General features: G+C 42.7%; 1 protein-coding gene across 4 annotated transcripts in view; it reads right to left on the bottom strand.

The window, feature by feature from the left end:
• ABTB3 (ankyrin repeat and BTB domain containing 3) overlaps positions 1 to 17261 on the bottom strand; it is a 175146-nt gene that overhangs the window by 37880 nt on the left and 120005 nt on the right. For 2 of the 4 annotated variants that reach the window (XM_077178496.1, XM_054631867.2), the window contains exons 5-7: positions 7302 to 7467; positions 3830 to 3919; positions 546 to 647 (exon numbers count right to left, since the gene is read on the bottom strand). In XM_077178496.1, the coding sequence (XP_077034611.1) occupies positions 546 to 647; positions 3830 to 3919; positions 7302 to 7467 (358 nt within the window). The remainder of the gene's footprint in view (positions 1 to 545; positions 648 to 3829; positions 3920 to 7301; positions 7468 to 17261) is intronic. The other 2 variants (XM_077178498.1, XM_077178497.1) reach the window with 2 other exon arrangements.

The raw sequence follows: 17261 nt of genomic DNA, 5'->3' as shown, positions 1-17261 counted from the left end.
CTTGGCCATTTCTGTCTTAAGGCCTTCAAAGTTTTGGTGCTTGAGTGTGTCACAGACACAGCTGTTTTGAAGAATAAACCTTCCCAACTTTTGAGATGCCAAAGCACGGAACCAGCACATCCCACATGACACCTGGATGGGCTAAGGAGAGTCAGGGATTCTCCCCCTCTGGAGCAGCACGAGGGCTGCTGTCCACCTCTCTCCCACCAAGGCAGCAGTTTTGTGTTTGCTAGAATATTTCAGTGTAAGAAAGTGCAATGAATGAATAAACAAACACATAAAACAAGTGGTCAGGAAGGAGCACAAGGAGTTGTCAGACTTTCTTTGGTGCAACTCTGCTTTAAAATTGTCCTGTTTAAGCCTCATATTGGTTAAGTTTTGAACACCATATTCTCTTTGAAAGTCTATCATGTATCAGTACACTCTTGAAGCAGAAGTAACCAATATGAGTATGACAAGAGGATGCTGGTTTGAGATGGATGTAATTAGAACTGAAGAGGAGAAAAAAGAAAGAATGAGATGCAGGTAGGGAAATACAATAATACCTGAACTACAGGAATATGTCCATGCAACACAGCAAATGTCAGAGCTGTCCAATGGCGGGTCTCAGGGTGGACGGATGGGTATTTATGAGCAGTACTGACAACCTATAAACAAATTAAAGTTATTTTTTTAAAGAGCTATATGTAACAAAATTCAACTTGCCTGAAAGCCAGGCATGTGAGGGAGTAAGTGAAATAGAAAACCTGGGAAAGGTGCTTTAAAAAATGATTGGCTTCATTTTTTTTACTGCAAAATTTTTCTCAATATTAAAACTGTTTGTGCTGATTTGACAGCTTGATTTGAGTTCTTACCAAATGAAGTCTTTTACCAACTACTGTAGCTCCATCTAAACCACTGGCCACCAGATTCTTTTGCACAAGGGCAAAACATCCACAGCTGGTTATAACAGCACACACTGGGGAAGTAAGGATGGATCAGAACATTTACAGCTAAAGACCACTCCCAGTAACTTCACCAGGCCATGTACCAACAGCCCTGGGTCTTGGGATTGCTCCAGGCCCAGCCAAATTTCTTTGCACTTAAATCAGTACTTTTGTCACTGCTGTCATGAAAGACACATCACAAGCCCTACCCTGGAGTTTGCAAGCATTCTTCCAGGCTCTTCCTCTCTCACCAGAGGGAAAAAAAAAAGTCTGAAAAGTGATGGGGCAGAGTGTCACTTCAGAAATGTTTAAGAAAATCTCCTTTTACTGCCTTCTCCTGTCTGAGTTGAGCTAAAAGTGCTGGGTGGTGACAGTTAAAAGAGATGCAAACTATATCCTTAGAAAACAAAATGCTATTCTTCAGGTTGCTCCTTCTATTTTCTATGCCTTAGTGCCTGGTGCCTCTAACGTAGACATTGGGGAAGATGAATAACCATTCTTTGCTTCAGTTTCCCTGTCTTAAAGATGGGGGTATTAATATTGATGAGGTCCACAGAGCTGGTAGAATCTAATGAACATTTTTGCAATCCAAGGCTGTGCACTCAGATGGAGTGTGACACTAAAATTCAAAATCTTGTTATTGATCTTCAGAGGAGGACTAAAATCAGAGTAAAAGATGCACCATCTCTCTGTCTCACCAGCCAGCTCTGCTTTCACTACCTTGTCTGAAGCACTTTAATCCATACAGGGGAGCAGGGCCAGTCATTAAATATCCAGTTCCAGCAGCAGCTCACATTTCCAAGTGCCACACACAGCGTTTTGCTAGATGCAGGCCCTCAGTCCCAAGGACAGGGATGAGGGCAAAATCTGAAGACCCGTGCATGCAGATCCCACAGCTTGCAAGATCTGCACCAGCACCTGGCTGTTACCACCCAGATTTGCCAAACAGAGAGCTCAAAGGGCACCACAAGGAGTGTGCTGGCCTCTGAACAAGGACACAGGGCTCCTTAGGGGCTGGGCTGGGTCACAAGGATAGGATTGAGCAGCTCAAGCCTTGGGGTTTGGGATGTGGAGCAAGAGCAGCAGAGGGGAAGGATGGGCAGGACCATGGCTCCGTGAATGCACCCAGCTCCTCCTCAAGCATGGTTCCCACCACTGTTTGGGGCAGTCCATGGAAAGCAGCAAAGAAAATGAAGTCATTTAAACTCCTTTGCTCCTTTTTGTTTTGTTGGTTTTTCTTGGGTGTTTTTTTTGGTTAGTTTGGTTTTTTTTTTGGTGTTTTTTTTTTTTTTTTTGCGAGTCAGAATTCTCTCCAACACAGTGTTTGCAAAAGACCTGTGCCTGGATAAGCTTTCAGGATGAGACTGGCTGAGCAGCTACAGGTCCCACTGAGTACAGAGCAAACTGCAGCTTCTCAGCACATCTGGAAATGAGTCCATTTTCACTAAGGCTGGGCAATCAAAAAGGGAGGTGCCCAGCATTTGAGGCTACTTTTGGAAACAAATTTGCAAAGTGAAAGGGAGAAAATTATGCAGCACCTGACAGAGTATTTATTTTTGTTCATGGTTGATTTGCCTTTTTTTTTGCCATAATTGCCCAATTTGCACAGTTGGTTGTGGTGTGCACAAATCATCGTATAATTGCACGCCATAATTATTCACAGTTCTTGTCCAAAAGTGTTTTCATTTGATTTTAGAGCAAACACTCTACAGCAGTGAATTGGGGAGGTTCACATTCCTCACTGGAGTTATTCTCTCATATGTCAGCAGTTTGAGGAAGACAAAACTGTTTAAATTTGCATTTGATTCAAGCCTGGAAGATTACTGGAGCAATTGGGAGGACTGCTCCTAATGAAAATTTGTCCTAGGAACCAAATAATGCCACTTCCCATCTGAGCCACAAGGCAGGGTTAAGGAAGAGATCAGCCTCCCTGCCCATCCAGTCTTTGGTCTGACTAGGGGTTCAATCATTCAGTTACTGCCAGCTTTGAGGGTTGTGTGCTTGGCTGTGGGGAACTGAAATCACCAGCTGATTTCACAACATGGTAGTAACACTGTCAGTCTCCTATGGCTGACATCAGTTTCTATTTTTTAAACTGGATGTTTTAAAAGTGCAAAACGTCTGTCTGAAGTAGTGACTCCAATTTATCAGCTCGCTCAAGTCCAAACAGAACAGATGGAACACAGATAAGTGAAGCAGACAGCTTAATTTACTCATGACCTCAACAAATTGAAACTGGAATCATTAACAAATAACTCTTCACGGATTTTCAAATGACTCTTAAAAAAATGTACATACCTGCATTGCACTGGGTTGGACAACAATCTGGTTGGTGGACAGATTGTCTGAGTTTGTGATATGCATTCATCAATGAGACATTTATATTCTGGAAGCTTCAAGCTCCTCATCCAACAGTTTTTAGCCCAAGGCACTTGGTAAAACAAAACAATGGAACCTATATGGCTCTTGTGTCCCTGGGATGCTTACTTGGAACATCCATATGCATAGAAATGCTGAGCTTTGGCAAGTTACCAGATGGGTGTTTCTTTCACCTTCTTCATTTAAAGTCAGCTGAGATTCAGTGAGTCCTTGTGATAGCATTAGAGCGGGGCTCAGGGCTAGTGCCAATTAACGCCTGTATTCATTTGCAGTGTGCAAACACAACTAAATCACTGTTACCTGTGGGTTAACTCCAGCGACTGGACCCCTTCTGTGCAGCGAATCCCAGTGTTAACCTAATGCCATTTGATTTCACTGATCATTTCAAGTGGTCCCAATACCCAGATAAAACAGATTTGTTTTCTTTTTCATGCTTGAGATTTTTGCTCCGCTACATTTCCAGTGGGTAATTTAAGATGTAAACAAACAACAGAAAAAAGATACAACCAACAAAAAGTCCTCACCTCAGCATTCAGATCTGCTCCAGCATCTAGCAGCATCTGCACCATAGCCTCATCACCCCTGACACAAGCATACATCAGTGGAGTCATGCCCTAGTCATTTTTTGGAGTTAAAAAACAAAGGAATTGACAAATTTAACACAGAACTCTCTTTGATTTTTAAAAACAATTATTTAAGTATATATCATCAAGACTAACAGCATGTATTTAATGAAAGCCATTACCTCTGCAACAAACATGCCCCTCAGACTAGCAAAAGTCAAACATTTTGGTAAAAATCTCCATTTTTGTTGTCACTTGTGCTTACTGCTTGTATTTTTCATGTTGTCTTCAGCATGGTGAGTGAAACTAGGCTTGCCAGCCTCACCTCCATCGTATACTAAACTGAGCACTTTTGTCTTTGGAGCCCCAAAAGAGACATGTTTTCACCAAAGCAACCATTATTTCCACTGGTATTTTAGAAAGACAAGAATTCTATTCTGTTTTCTATGATCAGAGTGTCTTAAAACCTAACTTTTCAATTACTAAAAGAGCCTTTAAAACATCTCAAGCTCCTTTTAAGATCAGTCAGATTTGAGCACAGCTTTTTCAACATGGATACTGTAAGGGGCTGGAAATGTCAAGGCTTTGTATAGCACTCCCTAACAAACATGGACTTAATTTCAAATGAAATGCCAGACAGCTTTGTTGCAACTTACTGGCTCTAGGAAAACACAGCCCTGCTTGGAGAAAAAGTGGATTAAGTAACCCTTCACTACAGAATCACCACAATGCAATTTGTATTAATCTGAAATACCTGCTATGGCTGATCACCATTTCCCTTTAGGGAAGTACTGCTGTGGCTTTGGTAATGAGTCCAGATGAAACCATGAACAAAATTATTAAACCTACTGCAAATCATAACAGCAAAAGCTGCTTATTAAATACAGTAGGGGGGATTGACCAACAGCCACCAGTTGCTTTGCAGTAAATCTCCTGAAGCATGCAGCTACCTCTGATGCATATTTACAGCCTGCCTCGAGGTCCCCCAGTAAATCTGCTGTCAGACCACAGTCCATTTGCTCTTTAACCCAAGTGCTGCTACGAAGGGAAGTTATTTTCAGGGAAACTGGAGGTACCTGTCCTGGCCAGACACTGAGCTGTGACACTGCTCTTCCTAGCAAGAGCCCAGCATCACTGTTTTTGCTGAGCTACCCCAGTTTTCTTGTTTGTATGAAGGGCTAAAGGTAGTGGGTGCTTAGGTATGGAAAGGCTGCTCCTGTAGAGACAATATAAATTAATGTTTATGCCTGCAAGGTCCTTAGGTCTTCCCTGAAAGACATGGAGCATTTCACAGGATCCAATCTGCAGTGTACTCATGGAATAAGCACTTGGGTCCTCATGCCATTATTGAGAAAAAATAAGTTCACCCTAGGCAAGAAGAGTTCTTGGGTGACTTGAAGCTATTTGCAAAGAGAATTTGAAAGGACTTCAGCCACAGCCAGTGGCAAAAGATTTCCTTTGGCAGTCAGTAAACACTACGGGAACAAACAGGACCACGCAAATTACAAAAAAATTGTGCTTGGGCCTTGGAACATGAGGATGGGGTAGCAGCTTAAAATTAAATACATGTTCCTTCAACTGATTTTTCAGTTTCTGTAAGCGGCATCACTGGATAATTAATTCAAGTGTTCATTGAGCACAAGGGGTCTAATCAGATCTGTAGAAAAGAATCTGAAAACCAATCTGAGCCCCAGTGCTGGGGCTCCCCCTGCAAGACACAGCACGTGGGCAGCCACAGTGAGGAGTCCTGCGGCAACATCGACAGCAAAAGCTCAGCCTGGGAACCACACAAGAGGTCCTGACCCTGCTGCAGCTGAACGAGGACTTAACACTGACAAAAAGGGACCCAGAATATTATGCTGCAGTGTCAGGGTTTTAAAGAGTTAATGAGGATTTTAACCTCCCCTTCACTTGCACTGCTGTCCCAGTTGCTTTTGCCTCTGCCAGTCCCCCCAGGCTTGCCCTGCAGCTCAGCCTTGTGCTGCAGCACCACTCACCCCGCTCTCTGCACGTGGGAGGAATGGATTTTTAATAAGCCCATCATTAGTGTTCGAAGCATGCACAGGAACACAGTAACAATGTATACAATCAACACAAAGGGCATTCGGCTTTTGGCAAAATGTGAAATTACTGTCTTTCTTTCAGCTTGTATGACTTAGGGCTCTGTCCTGCAAGATGTGGGATCCTGCAAGATGTGGGACATTTGATCCAGCGAAACATTTAAGCACAGGCTTAACTTTCACTCAAATAGGATGTAAAAGCATGTGTTCAGAGTTAAGCATATGATTAGGTACTTTGATGAATCAAGCCAGAGTGGTCCCAGTTTTCAGCCCAGAGGACTGAGGAAATATGCTGTGAGAAGTTTCCAGGTTCAGACTAACTTAAAATAACAATAATTTTAAAAAGTATGAACCTTGGAATGAGCAGTCCAATACTATATTTTTTTCAGGAAGCACTGCCCTCTTCCAAAGCTTTTCTCAGATGAATCCACAATACTAACTCAGACTGAAGCTACTGAGCAGCAATATAATTCACATTCCTGGAATAGCTTTCATCTCAGAAGACCTAAACCCATGAACACTCCAGCTCTTGTCCCTCATGACCACCTGAGAGGTGGCAGCCACCTGGCTCCTGTCAAAAATGATGGCACAGCTCTGGGAACACGCAGCAATAAACTTTCATCAGGGCCACCAGAAAGGTCAGGGGACTCTATTTCAAAAGGAAAGGCTAGTATTCATAGCCATCATCTCCCTCTGGGAAGGCGGAACCACCTTGGGAGCACTATGGCCCTGCAGACAGCTGCCAGTAGGCAGCTGCAGAGGGCAGCTTTAACCCCAGGCACAACCACCAGCATCACGGAGGGGCCTTCTCCAAGGAAATTTAGGCTCTTCAACTGGTGGATGTTGGCCACGATAACCAGTGGAGGGGTAACTGCAGAGATACTTTAACATCTGCGAGGTTCAAACTGGACTGAAATCCATTAAACAGCATCAGCAATTAACCATTCACTGACAGGCTGGGTGGTGCACATGAAGTGGTGACAGATCCCAGAGCTGTGTGCCGTGCAAGGCTGATCACCTCACGAAGCCCTGTCTCACAGCACTGTGCACAGCTCTGAAGCAGTTTCGAGTATTCAGCTCAACACTAAGCTCTCTTGGGATCTTCCTCTGCCTTCACTTGACTCAGTTCACTGTTAAGGATATTTCAGGGGATGCAGTCACCCTCATGCTGAGTTACCTCAGTACTGGCAAATCAATACAACTCAAAACAACCTCACTTAACGTGGATGTTCACCTGGCAGTGCTTTAACTCAATGAAGGGGAAGCATTAGGGTCCTGTCTATGTAGAGCTGAAAGCTGGGGCTCATTTCCTGTGACAAGCAGACAAAACTCTCCCATTCCACAGCTGCTTCCATGAATGTCCATGCTGTTACCTGCTCACTCATGCTGTTGATCCCATCTGGCCCCAGCAGGGATATGGCTTGCTTAACCAGATCCGTCCGGCCGCAGTTGAGCATCCGGAAACCCAGGTCTTGCTTGAACTTGGCCTCGGTGGCAACTGCATCCAGCTTCCGAGAGGCACAGAAACAGTCGTCGATCCTGCAGGGGGAGAAACCAACTCCCTCAGAGGACAAGCAGAGGACAGACCTCCCAAGGAAAATAATACTGTGCCCTGGTTTTGAAGGATTTAGGTTATGCACGCATCCATTCTCCTTTGACCTGCATGTGCAAGGAAATTGCTGAATGGGAAATGATAATGCAAGCTAATGGGAGACTGCCCTTGGTCTATCTTTCATGGGACAAGTTATAAATTTCAATAAAAACTGGGGGGAAAAAGCGCAGCTTTCACTTGATTTTGTTTCCCTGTTTAGGCAATGCACAATACATTTTTACCACGAGTTTTGTCTCCGCATGGCAAGGTTATCCAATTCCCCTGATCTCTGAAAACTTCCAATTACTTCAGTAAGCTTTGAACTTACATCAAATGGATGTATAATCGTTGACAATAGACCAAAGAGAAAATAATGTCACTCCATACACCTTCAAGGATCTTACCAGCATAGTCCCAGTAACAGGGAAGCTTTTCTGGAGCACAAAGTGCAAGTCACAGAATCACAGGCTGGCTGAGGTTGAGCGGAACCTCTGGTCCATGTGATGCAAGCAGGGCCACATGTGCATAAGTCCACCATGGACTTGCCAGGCAGTCATGGCAAAACACAAATCCTTGCTGGCTGTGTCTAACAGACAGGATGTCATTCTCTTAAGGTCTTATTCAAAAGATCTTCAAACTGTGAACTGATATTCATTTCAAATGAAAGAAAGGCTAGGAGTTATTTAGCCAAGATGTGAATCTACAGCTCCAGAGAGAGCCAGGCAATTCAAATCTAATGTTTATCCAAGTTGGTTTCATCTTACTAAAAGACAGATTTGCTTTTCTTTCATGCTGAGGAGTGTCTGGAGCAGAGGGTGGAGTCCAAATCCACAGTGCTTTTGGTGTGAACTTGGATAAAGGACTCTTTGGAAAAACACCGCTTTAAATCTGCAAAAATGCTAGGTCAGAAAATGACGGACTACTATTGAAGGAAAAACAAAACAGAGATCAAAAGTGAAAAAGTCAAGCATACATCAAATATTTGTTTTTCTATTTCATATGTAAAAAACCCCAGCAAATCAAAAGAGAAATAGAAACAGCACATCACTATCATTTAAATTTCTTCTTCAAAGTGCTTTATCAGACCTTTATAAAATATATAACACTGCTTAATATTTAACAGCACTATGCAACAAATACACTGTTTATATAGAAGCAGTGGCATGTAGCAATAGCTGCTGCTCTTCCTCTTTCAAGAGAGGAAGGAAAGTGATATGCAAAGTACAAAGTGTTTTGATCAAAGTTCCTACAGGTTTGAAACCAGTATCTGATCTCAGACTTGCTCTCTGCTGTTCTGGGCCTCAACCAGTCCGGAGGACGCCAGGTGTTTTGTTGATGCTCATTCTGCTGCTCAGTTTGGGTTTTGACTGATAAAAAAATTCCTCTCCTAAGAATGCAAAAAAGGTATGCTTGGAATATCACCACTCGGGGAACAAGGATGACATTCCATCACCACAGGATGCTGCAAGATTAATGCACAACACTGAGTCACAATAAACACACTGGAACAGCAATAACAGATTCTGCACCAGCAACGTGCCCAAAGCAGAGAGGGAGAAAGCAACACACAGCAAGGCTGGGTTTTCTGCAGTACTTTCTGACTGAGTTTAAGTAAAAAGCAAAACCAGCACAGACATATGCAGGGCTGAGCTCACTGACACTGACATCCATGGGAGCAATCGAGGCTAAATGCATTCACACTACATGGCACATCTCTGACACAAGAGCTACAGCAACATTTGGTGCTTGCTGTCCCCATAGCATGAGATACTGGAGATCATCTGTGCCCTCCTTTATGGCATGGCAAAGATAAAGCATGCTCAGAACTTAGGTGGTGGGGGTTTTGGTGCACAGAGGAGAGACCTCTCAGCTGCAGATGGCATACCCAGATGATTTTGGGCTGGAAACAAGGTGGTTCCTCAGCAAAGTGCAGCTATGGAAAGATTAGACATCCTCTGCAGAGGTGTCTGTTGCTATGAATCACTGCCTGTGTTAACTCACTGCTTCATCATTTGTACTGAGGTATGTAACATACACTGAATAAAATGGGTCAGACTCTGACAGAGCTCCACTGATGTCAGCCCAGCTCAGTGCATGAAAACGATAGCTGATCATCTCCTCTTCAAAAAAAAGGCAAACTTTGACCTGGGTTGCACACCCACAGAAAGGAGGAAAGAGGAACAAGGACCTATCTCACCTAGCCTGTATGGGCTCCCCAGATCTCTACTCTGGCATGGGTTCAAAAATCATCAGGAACTCCTCCATGAACTGGCTCTGGTCTCCTGAAAGTGAGTCAGTTCACCTGCTTACTATAGTCAAGGAAGGAGAGCCATAAATTCTTGTTGATACTAAATATCAGCAAATCAGTACTCCTCAATCAGCTGGGGGGATAAGTGTCTTGGTCCAAGGGCTGCAGGGTGCTACAGCTGTAAAAACAATGCAACAATAACATGGATGCAGAGGAACGCCTGGGCTGCACAGCAGGTAGCACACCAGCGCTGAAAAAGTCTGAGCTAGACCAAGTTCCACAAAGCAAGAAACCACAACTTAGTACCACTACCAGTGGCCCACTGCCTTTTTTATACCCCTAACAGGACCACTGTGAGTATTGCCATATGTTGACTAATAAACTGGATAGTGATCAAACTGCTGAGTTTATTAGAAGAGGAGCATGACACAAAGGAAAGGAGCAGAGCATGAGGAGAGAAAGCAACTTCTCGAAAAGCCAGAGAGATTAATGAGTTAAGGCAAAAGAGATTTAACATGTACTGATAAAAAGCAGTGAAGAGACATCAAAAAATGATCAGGAGCTACAAGTGCAAATAGAAAAGCACAGCATCACTTTTAACACTGGAGAAGGCCAGCTGGGAGGATTGCATGGCAGACAGACCGAGCTGTCGCATTTAAAAATGTAAAGTGGAAAATTTAAAAAAAACCCAAACCCATCAAAAATCAAACCTAAGCCAACACAGCACTGCATTTTCTCCCAAGTTCTCCTTCTTACCATTTCCTGCATAATACTGATTCCAAAAAGAAGCAGAGGGTGTCTGCTCCGTATTACACTGTGTAAGGGGACACTGCTCCATCGTGGACACCATCCAGAACCACAAGCATCAAAGAATGCAAGATAAAAAAAGAGGAAGTGAATATACTCCCAGGCTTGACCCACTTGAGACTCTTTCACTTCGGACTGAAGCAAACATACTGACAAGCTCTGAAGAGGTGGGAAAGGGATGGGAAAAACTTGAAATACAAGGCTGACAGAGAACAAGTAAAGTCAGCTAAATACAAAGGGTCACTTTTTAGTCTGTGCCTGCTAAGCAAGGGAACAGAGCATATGTGCATGGAGAGCTGGAGCCCTCCCCAGCTGCACTGTCAGCATGGGGCCCTTTTGCCAAAAAGTCTTTGTGATCTTTCCAAGTGCACAGGAGGCTGACACCAGCCCAACAGCAGGATGTCCCCTCCAAGGCTACCATGGTTTGTTGCCAGAGTCTGCCAGCCATCAGCATTCACACAGGTCATCCTTTCCCCAAGACCTCGCCCTGCAGAAAAGGTGCATTTTCATCAAAGGGGCTGGGAAGGCTGATGGGAGGAACAATGCTCCAAGGATCATGGAGGGACAGTGCTTTTCTGCTCCTCTTCTACCTAGGGACAGTCTCAGGATGGCAGGACATCACCACACCAGTTGCTGGCTGGGTCAAACTTAGAGGTCTCCCAGAGATGATACATGACAAAAGTAGGACTGACCAACATCCTCTGAGACTGATAACCCCTCTCTACAGATACAGTCAATTCTGAACTTCCCTATTTAGCACCTATGGGGCTGGGCAGGCTGCTTGGCACCACCACCATCACCACTGCATAATGCTCTCATTCCCACAATTGAGAAATTATATGTTTGAATTAATAATACACACTTATCATAGGCCTCGTGCTCAACAGCAAATTCACTCCTCCAATTCTGGGGTTCAATCACAGAGCCTGTCAACTCCCCTCCCTTCCCTAGTGTGAAGCAAGCCAACAATTGCCTTTAAAAATAAAGGAAAATTAGAAACAAATGAAATTATCACAATTGTACATTTGCAGTAAAATTGTGACCACATTTTTTAACTCACAATGCAATACAATTTTCTCCAAGTCCTCTTTTAATTCCTGACAGATACTGCCTCTACAGTAGTTATCTTCAAGATCATTACAGTGTTGCCACTGCACATCATTAAATGGACTGTGGCTTTATATGGGGAGTGCCATGGTAACATTAATTATTTGCAAATGGTCACTGTCAAACACTGCATGGTGACCATGACACTCCATCATACTCTGAAGTACTCAAACCCCTGAAAGGAGTCAAAGATAATCTTCTTCATTTGTAATGAGTCCTAGCAGTACAGCAAATTATTTTTCTTTTCCTAAACTCACAAAAACATAATGTAGTGCTTCTACAGCAGTGCTTTAAACACAAGGGATGTTGGTTTTTTTCATTCTCACTCCGACTGGCTAAGAGGGAGTCTGTGCAGATCTTTAATAAGTTACTCATGGGTTGAATACGTTTGGGAAAATGGATGATTCAAAGGCAAAGTGTTTCCATCGTAACTGGTAGACGCAGTTGATTCAAAAGAAATGGAGTGCAGTCTGTGACGAGCAGCAGGACAAACATTCTCCATGGCTCAAATGAGCAGATCACTGCACTGACAGCCAAGCACCAGAACCCTTGTTTGTTCACCTGGGACTCCATCACCAGCCCTTTCAACTGAAAGAGTGATAATCTACTAATAAGGCCCATCTTTCTAGCTTTGTAGAATTCATCCAGTTTGTCCTAGATATAAATGAGGTCTTGAGTCAGAAATTATAGTTCAGCTAGTTGGAAGCCTGGAAGGAGTTGCCTTTTAGGCAGCAATAGACATGCATTTGCAATGCTGAATTTCTTGGGGTCATGGATCACCGTTTTGATCTGGCCTGCACAGCCCATAGCACAAAAAGGTCTTGTTCCTTGCCTGGGGCTCTTCAGTGAGACTACAGACACAAACAACAAGAGTGGGAGCAGCAGACAATTTGATTTAAATTTGTGAGCACTTTTTTTTTCCAATGTGGTGCTTTACAAAGGACTATAATGCTGATATTAATAGAACTGCAATATAAATACTATATTGAGACAATTATTTGCATTTTCAGTTTTGGAGAGAGGAAAATGTAGGCACAAACATGTTGATCAAAGTGATGAAGAGCACTACTTTTTATTGCAGAAATAGAATATCTCCATTTACTTTAATCACGAGCTAAATTAAGACAAGAAAAAAATACTCCAAATGTTTATTATCCAAACTCTTATTCTTGTCAAAGGTCTGAGAGTAAACTGGTTACAAATACTGGAAAATACATTAAAAAAGTGATGTGACTATCAAATCAGGACCCAAATCTGTATTTCAAAACACTCTTAATACTCCAGTTCTGTGTATATAGGTCAGGAACCATGTTCAAAATTAAATCTGAGCTCAGATTTTGAACAAGGTCACAGTGCCATAGGAAAGTTTTGGTACAGACTCATCTTTCATATAAATAGATAGCACAAGCCTTCACCAATGAGTGGGAAATGGTGTGTTATCTGTATCCTGATTATTGTATTCAGGAATGTAGTACAGGGACATTCAGGAATGCAATAAAAGGGACAGAGCATATGAGACAGCAGCAATGATATTGCTTGCAATGGGAAAAAGAAAGCTGGATCCTAAAGGCCCTAAAAATGCAAATGTATTCTCCCCTAAAATTGAAGGAGAATATGAGGCCAAGGTCCTTCCCTTCAATAATTTTTTTTATTACTGTTGTCTTCAAGCAGACATTTGGCAGGACAGGTTGAGATTCACCTCAAAAACCTGTGCTCTAACTCTAAGTAATAAAATTTCCTTCATCTGCTGGCACCATCTGTCCCAAGGGATTGCTGAATTTTGTCAAGTAGCTTGTTTGCTACTGCTCACATTTTTGTATCTAATTACAGCAAAGCCATGGCTGGTGTTAAAAGATTAGTGAAACTTTGTAGGAAAAACAAGGATATTTAAGAAACTAGGCAAACATTAACCATTCTTACTTGAAGGTGGCTGTATCTAATTAAATAGCAGAATTTCTTGGCAATTTTATACTCTCTCACTTTCTCCAGAAACTCAACTCCTTTACCTAACAGATTTTAAGAAAGAAGGAAGAGCAGTGGAAATATTTTTTTCTGTTTTCTAATCTCTATTAAATCCCATTTATATTTCCATGCCCTAGTACAAGCACAAGATTTACATAAATAAAACATTAAATGCAACTCTTCTGCTTTCACTTCCAAGTCAGAATTGTACACATGTGGTATAGTAGTAGGATGACACAGCAAATGGTACAGACGACTCCAAAACAACAAAATAACAAATCTTCCCTTTACATCACTGTATTTTCCCCTTTCCATAGTTTTAAGAAAACTTTCTTGAATGAGCCATGGATGCTCAAATAATACTTACTTTTGAGAGTGATAATCCAATTTTCCTAGAGTGCCTTCATTAAGAGGGATAGTCCCAGACAGAAAAGGTACTTAGGTATTCCAGGACAAGGCTAATTGGAAATCCCAGACTTAGGTATTCCCAGGACAAGGCTAATTGGAAATCAGGACTGATTTTCAATTAAAGACAGATTTTCCAAGGTGCTCAGACCCTGTATTTGCCCAGAGATCTTTCTGGATCACAGCTACAAATGCAACTCAGAGTGCTGGGTGAGCCTGCCTCAGGTGAGCCTGTGAAGGGCAGCAGCTGAGGGAGCACATGGGGCTGGAGGTCAATAAACCTGGCCCTATGCTGCAACAAGGCTTGGGTACATCTGCACCTTCAACCTGAGCTTTGCAAGCATGACTTGCTAATATTCACATACTTCTGTGTCCATGCTGACCTTTAAATAGCGTATTTTTCCTTCCAAAGTGTCTACTCCTGATGTATTTCTGGACAAGAGCCACAGATTCCTTCAGCACACACTCTGCTCAGCTGAATGAGCCCCTTTTTCTTCATGTTTGTCTCCATGAAACATTCTGTTAAAAAACCAAATCATCCCAGCCCAGTTCTTTCTATCTGGTCCAAAGGGAATATTTTTTTTTGACCAGGACACAGGATTTGTGCTTCCACATCACTTCCTACTACCTTCACGCGGCACCAATACTTTTCTGTTTCTACTGGAAATACCTCTCCCAATGCAGATTCAAAATGCATTTGCTTTTTTCATGGCTGAGGAAAAATCCACTTTTGTGGTTTACAATTATTCTGAGATTAAATACTGCTCTACAGCCTTTACCACTACCCTTCCAATACTCTGCTCTCAACATAGTATATATTAAGATGCATATATAGTGTATATGTTACATATACACTGCAGTTTGTGTATTTTTATTTAAAAAATACATTTGCCTTCAATTTGTGGAGAACTGCATTTCCATTTGTGGAAAACTGCATTTCATTCCATTTATTCTGTCCCAGCCCTCAAGGTCATCCACTTTTTCCTGGATGATTTCCCAAACTTCCTCTGTCAGGACAATGCCTCTCAGCATCATGGCATCAGCAAATTTTAACTTCATGAGCACACTGCTATGATTTGTGCCAAAACCCTTTCTGAAAATTAAAAATTACCAGTTTTTAAGAATGAGAGCTGAAGGTCCCTGCTTGCAACCCCCTCTCAGCCAACCCAGCCCTTGCCACCTCTCTTGAAGCCAGCCCCTGCTCACTTTCCAATTTCCTAACTAACCCCCATCTTCTTGTGTTAATAGATCCCTGCATGGACTGTATCAAATCTTCACTCAAGTCCAAAGAGATGAAATTCTACTGAATTTCCTTGGGGTAGAAAATCAGTTATCTTATCAAAAAAGTTATTAGATTAGCCTGGCAAGATCTATCTTTAGAAAATCTGTGTCACATTTTATCCCATTTTTCCCCTCAACAACATGTCTTTAATCAGTCTTTGCTTGAAAAAACATTCAGAGGCCTTTCACTAACAGCCTGGAATTTTCCTTGGATCATTTCTCATCCTTTTCAAATGTTGGGCATTACTATTATTAATCCTTAGAGTTATGGCATCACTCCAGGCTTTGTTAAAAATATTTCCCTCTGACCCCCTGATTTTGTGAGGCAGCTTTTTCTCATCATTGGAATTGAGGTTATTTGGTCATCCTGATCTGAGTGCATTAAGCTGCATAATTTTCTCTTCTTTTATTACTGTTTTTCCATTTTCATAACCTTGTTGCTATTATTTGTTTTTCCTTTTCCTACAGGAATTTCTCCCCCCAAACCAGAGGCAAAGTATTCACTAAAGTTCTTGGGTGATGGCCTCTGTTGGCACTGATGGACACATCTCACAGGTGTTCCAGCACCTTTACATCCTCCAGGATTGCCACGATATATTGCCACCAGAAATGAAGCCCCTGACCCCGATAAAAGGCACAGCAGCCTTTGAGCTGAGCAACACAGGATGTTCCTCCCTCTCTCTCTTTCTCTGCCATCAGCCTCCAACCCCCAGATGCAGTCATGCACCAGTGATCCTCCCCACCACATGTCTAACACACTGGGGTTTGTTTCAAACAAACATCCCACAGAATGGAGGAAGGAAAGATGTGCAAAGAGCTCCTTGTGTTTAGCTGGAGCAAGGGGAAAGGGACCCCTTGCAGATGTGATGATGAGGAGAAGCCAACATCTGTTTGCAGCCAGATAGTGCCTGTGCAGGCTGAGCAGTGATGCTACCTTATTACAATAGAAAGACAGTTCAACATAGTTTTTACCACCAGGCCCCTTTCAGACAACAAATTACTTTCATGCCTTCAATAATAAAAGGTCCAGAATAGGTAGCAGAGTACCCTATTCATGATTCATGTCAGCGGAGAGCCTCCTCAACTGACTACATCCTGCTGCCTCAGGTGGGTATAGGTGAGGCTTTATTTAAGTGTGCTGTTCCCACTGTGACAATATCCTGGTCACAACTTGGCTTTCTGTCTCAGTGAGCTGCTGTGCATCCAGCACTGAACCCATCTGTGAAAGCCAACTCCTTGCAAACGGTAGAAACAACTGTCTAAAGCCTTCACTCCTGGGGGAAGGTGAGTGCTTACATCCCTGCTCATCTCCCAGAGCTGACGAGAGGAAGAAACTTTCTGGCACATCTGCTCCTGTAAAATGAAAAGAGATCAGGAAGGAGACAAGCAGCTCCTGACTGATTCCAGCTTCCCTCACTCCTCTACACAGAGCAAGAGCAGGTCCTCTTTCAGAAGAGGAAAACTTGCAATAAATTAAAGTGATGGGTTTTTTTAAAAGGCTCAGAAAAAGGGCAAAAGAGAGGAATATAAGGCAGGAAGAAAGAAGGGATGATTTACAAAGCCACAGAATGGGAATCTCACTGCTGGAGTACGTGATTATGCCCGGAAGTGTCACATGGATTTGCAGGGAGACCTCCATGCTGTAGCTCAGATAAGAAGCTAAACATTTGGGTTTTATGCAAACTGATCCTGAACTTCATAGCCTTTGAGATCCTGCCAATCTCTCCCTCTCCCCATATGCATGTTTTTCCATGGAAGCTGCATGGAAGCTGATTTTGCTTTATGCACTTGCAATGACAGGTTGTGAACCAACACTGTGGAATGATGCAGTGTGACCTGGGACCATGGCAACTTCTGGGTTCAGGTCTCTGTGTTTCAGGAACTAAAGAAGAATGCTACAAAAAGCCTAGAAATTGAACCATTTTCAAGGTT

Source organism: Agelaius phoeniceus, chromosome 5, assembly GCF_051311805.1.
Source record: "Agelaius phoeniceus isolate bAgePho1 chromosome 5, bAgePho1.hap1, whole genome shotgun sequence".
Taxonomy (NCBI): domain Eukaryota; kingdom Metazoa; phylum Chordata; class Aves; order Passeriformes; family Icteridae; genus Agelaius; species Agelaius phoeniceus.
The sequence above is the reverse complement of the archived record's forward strand: the minus strand, read 5'-3'. Positions and strand labels throughout refer to the sequence as shown.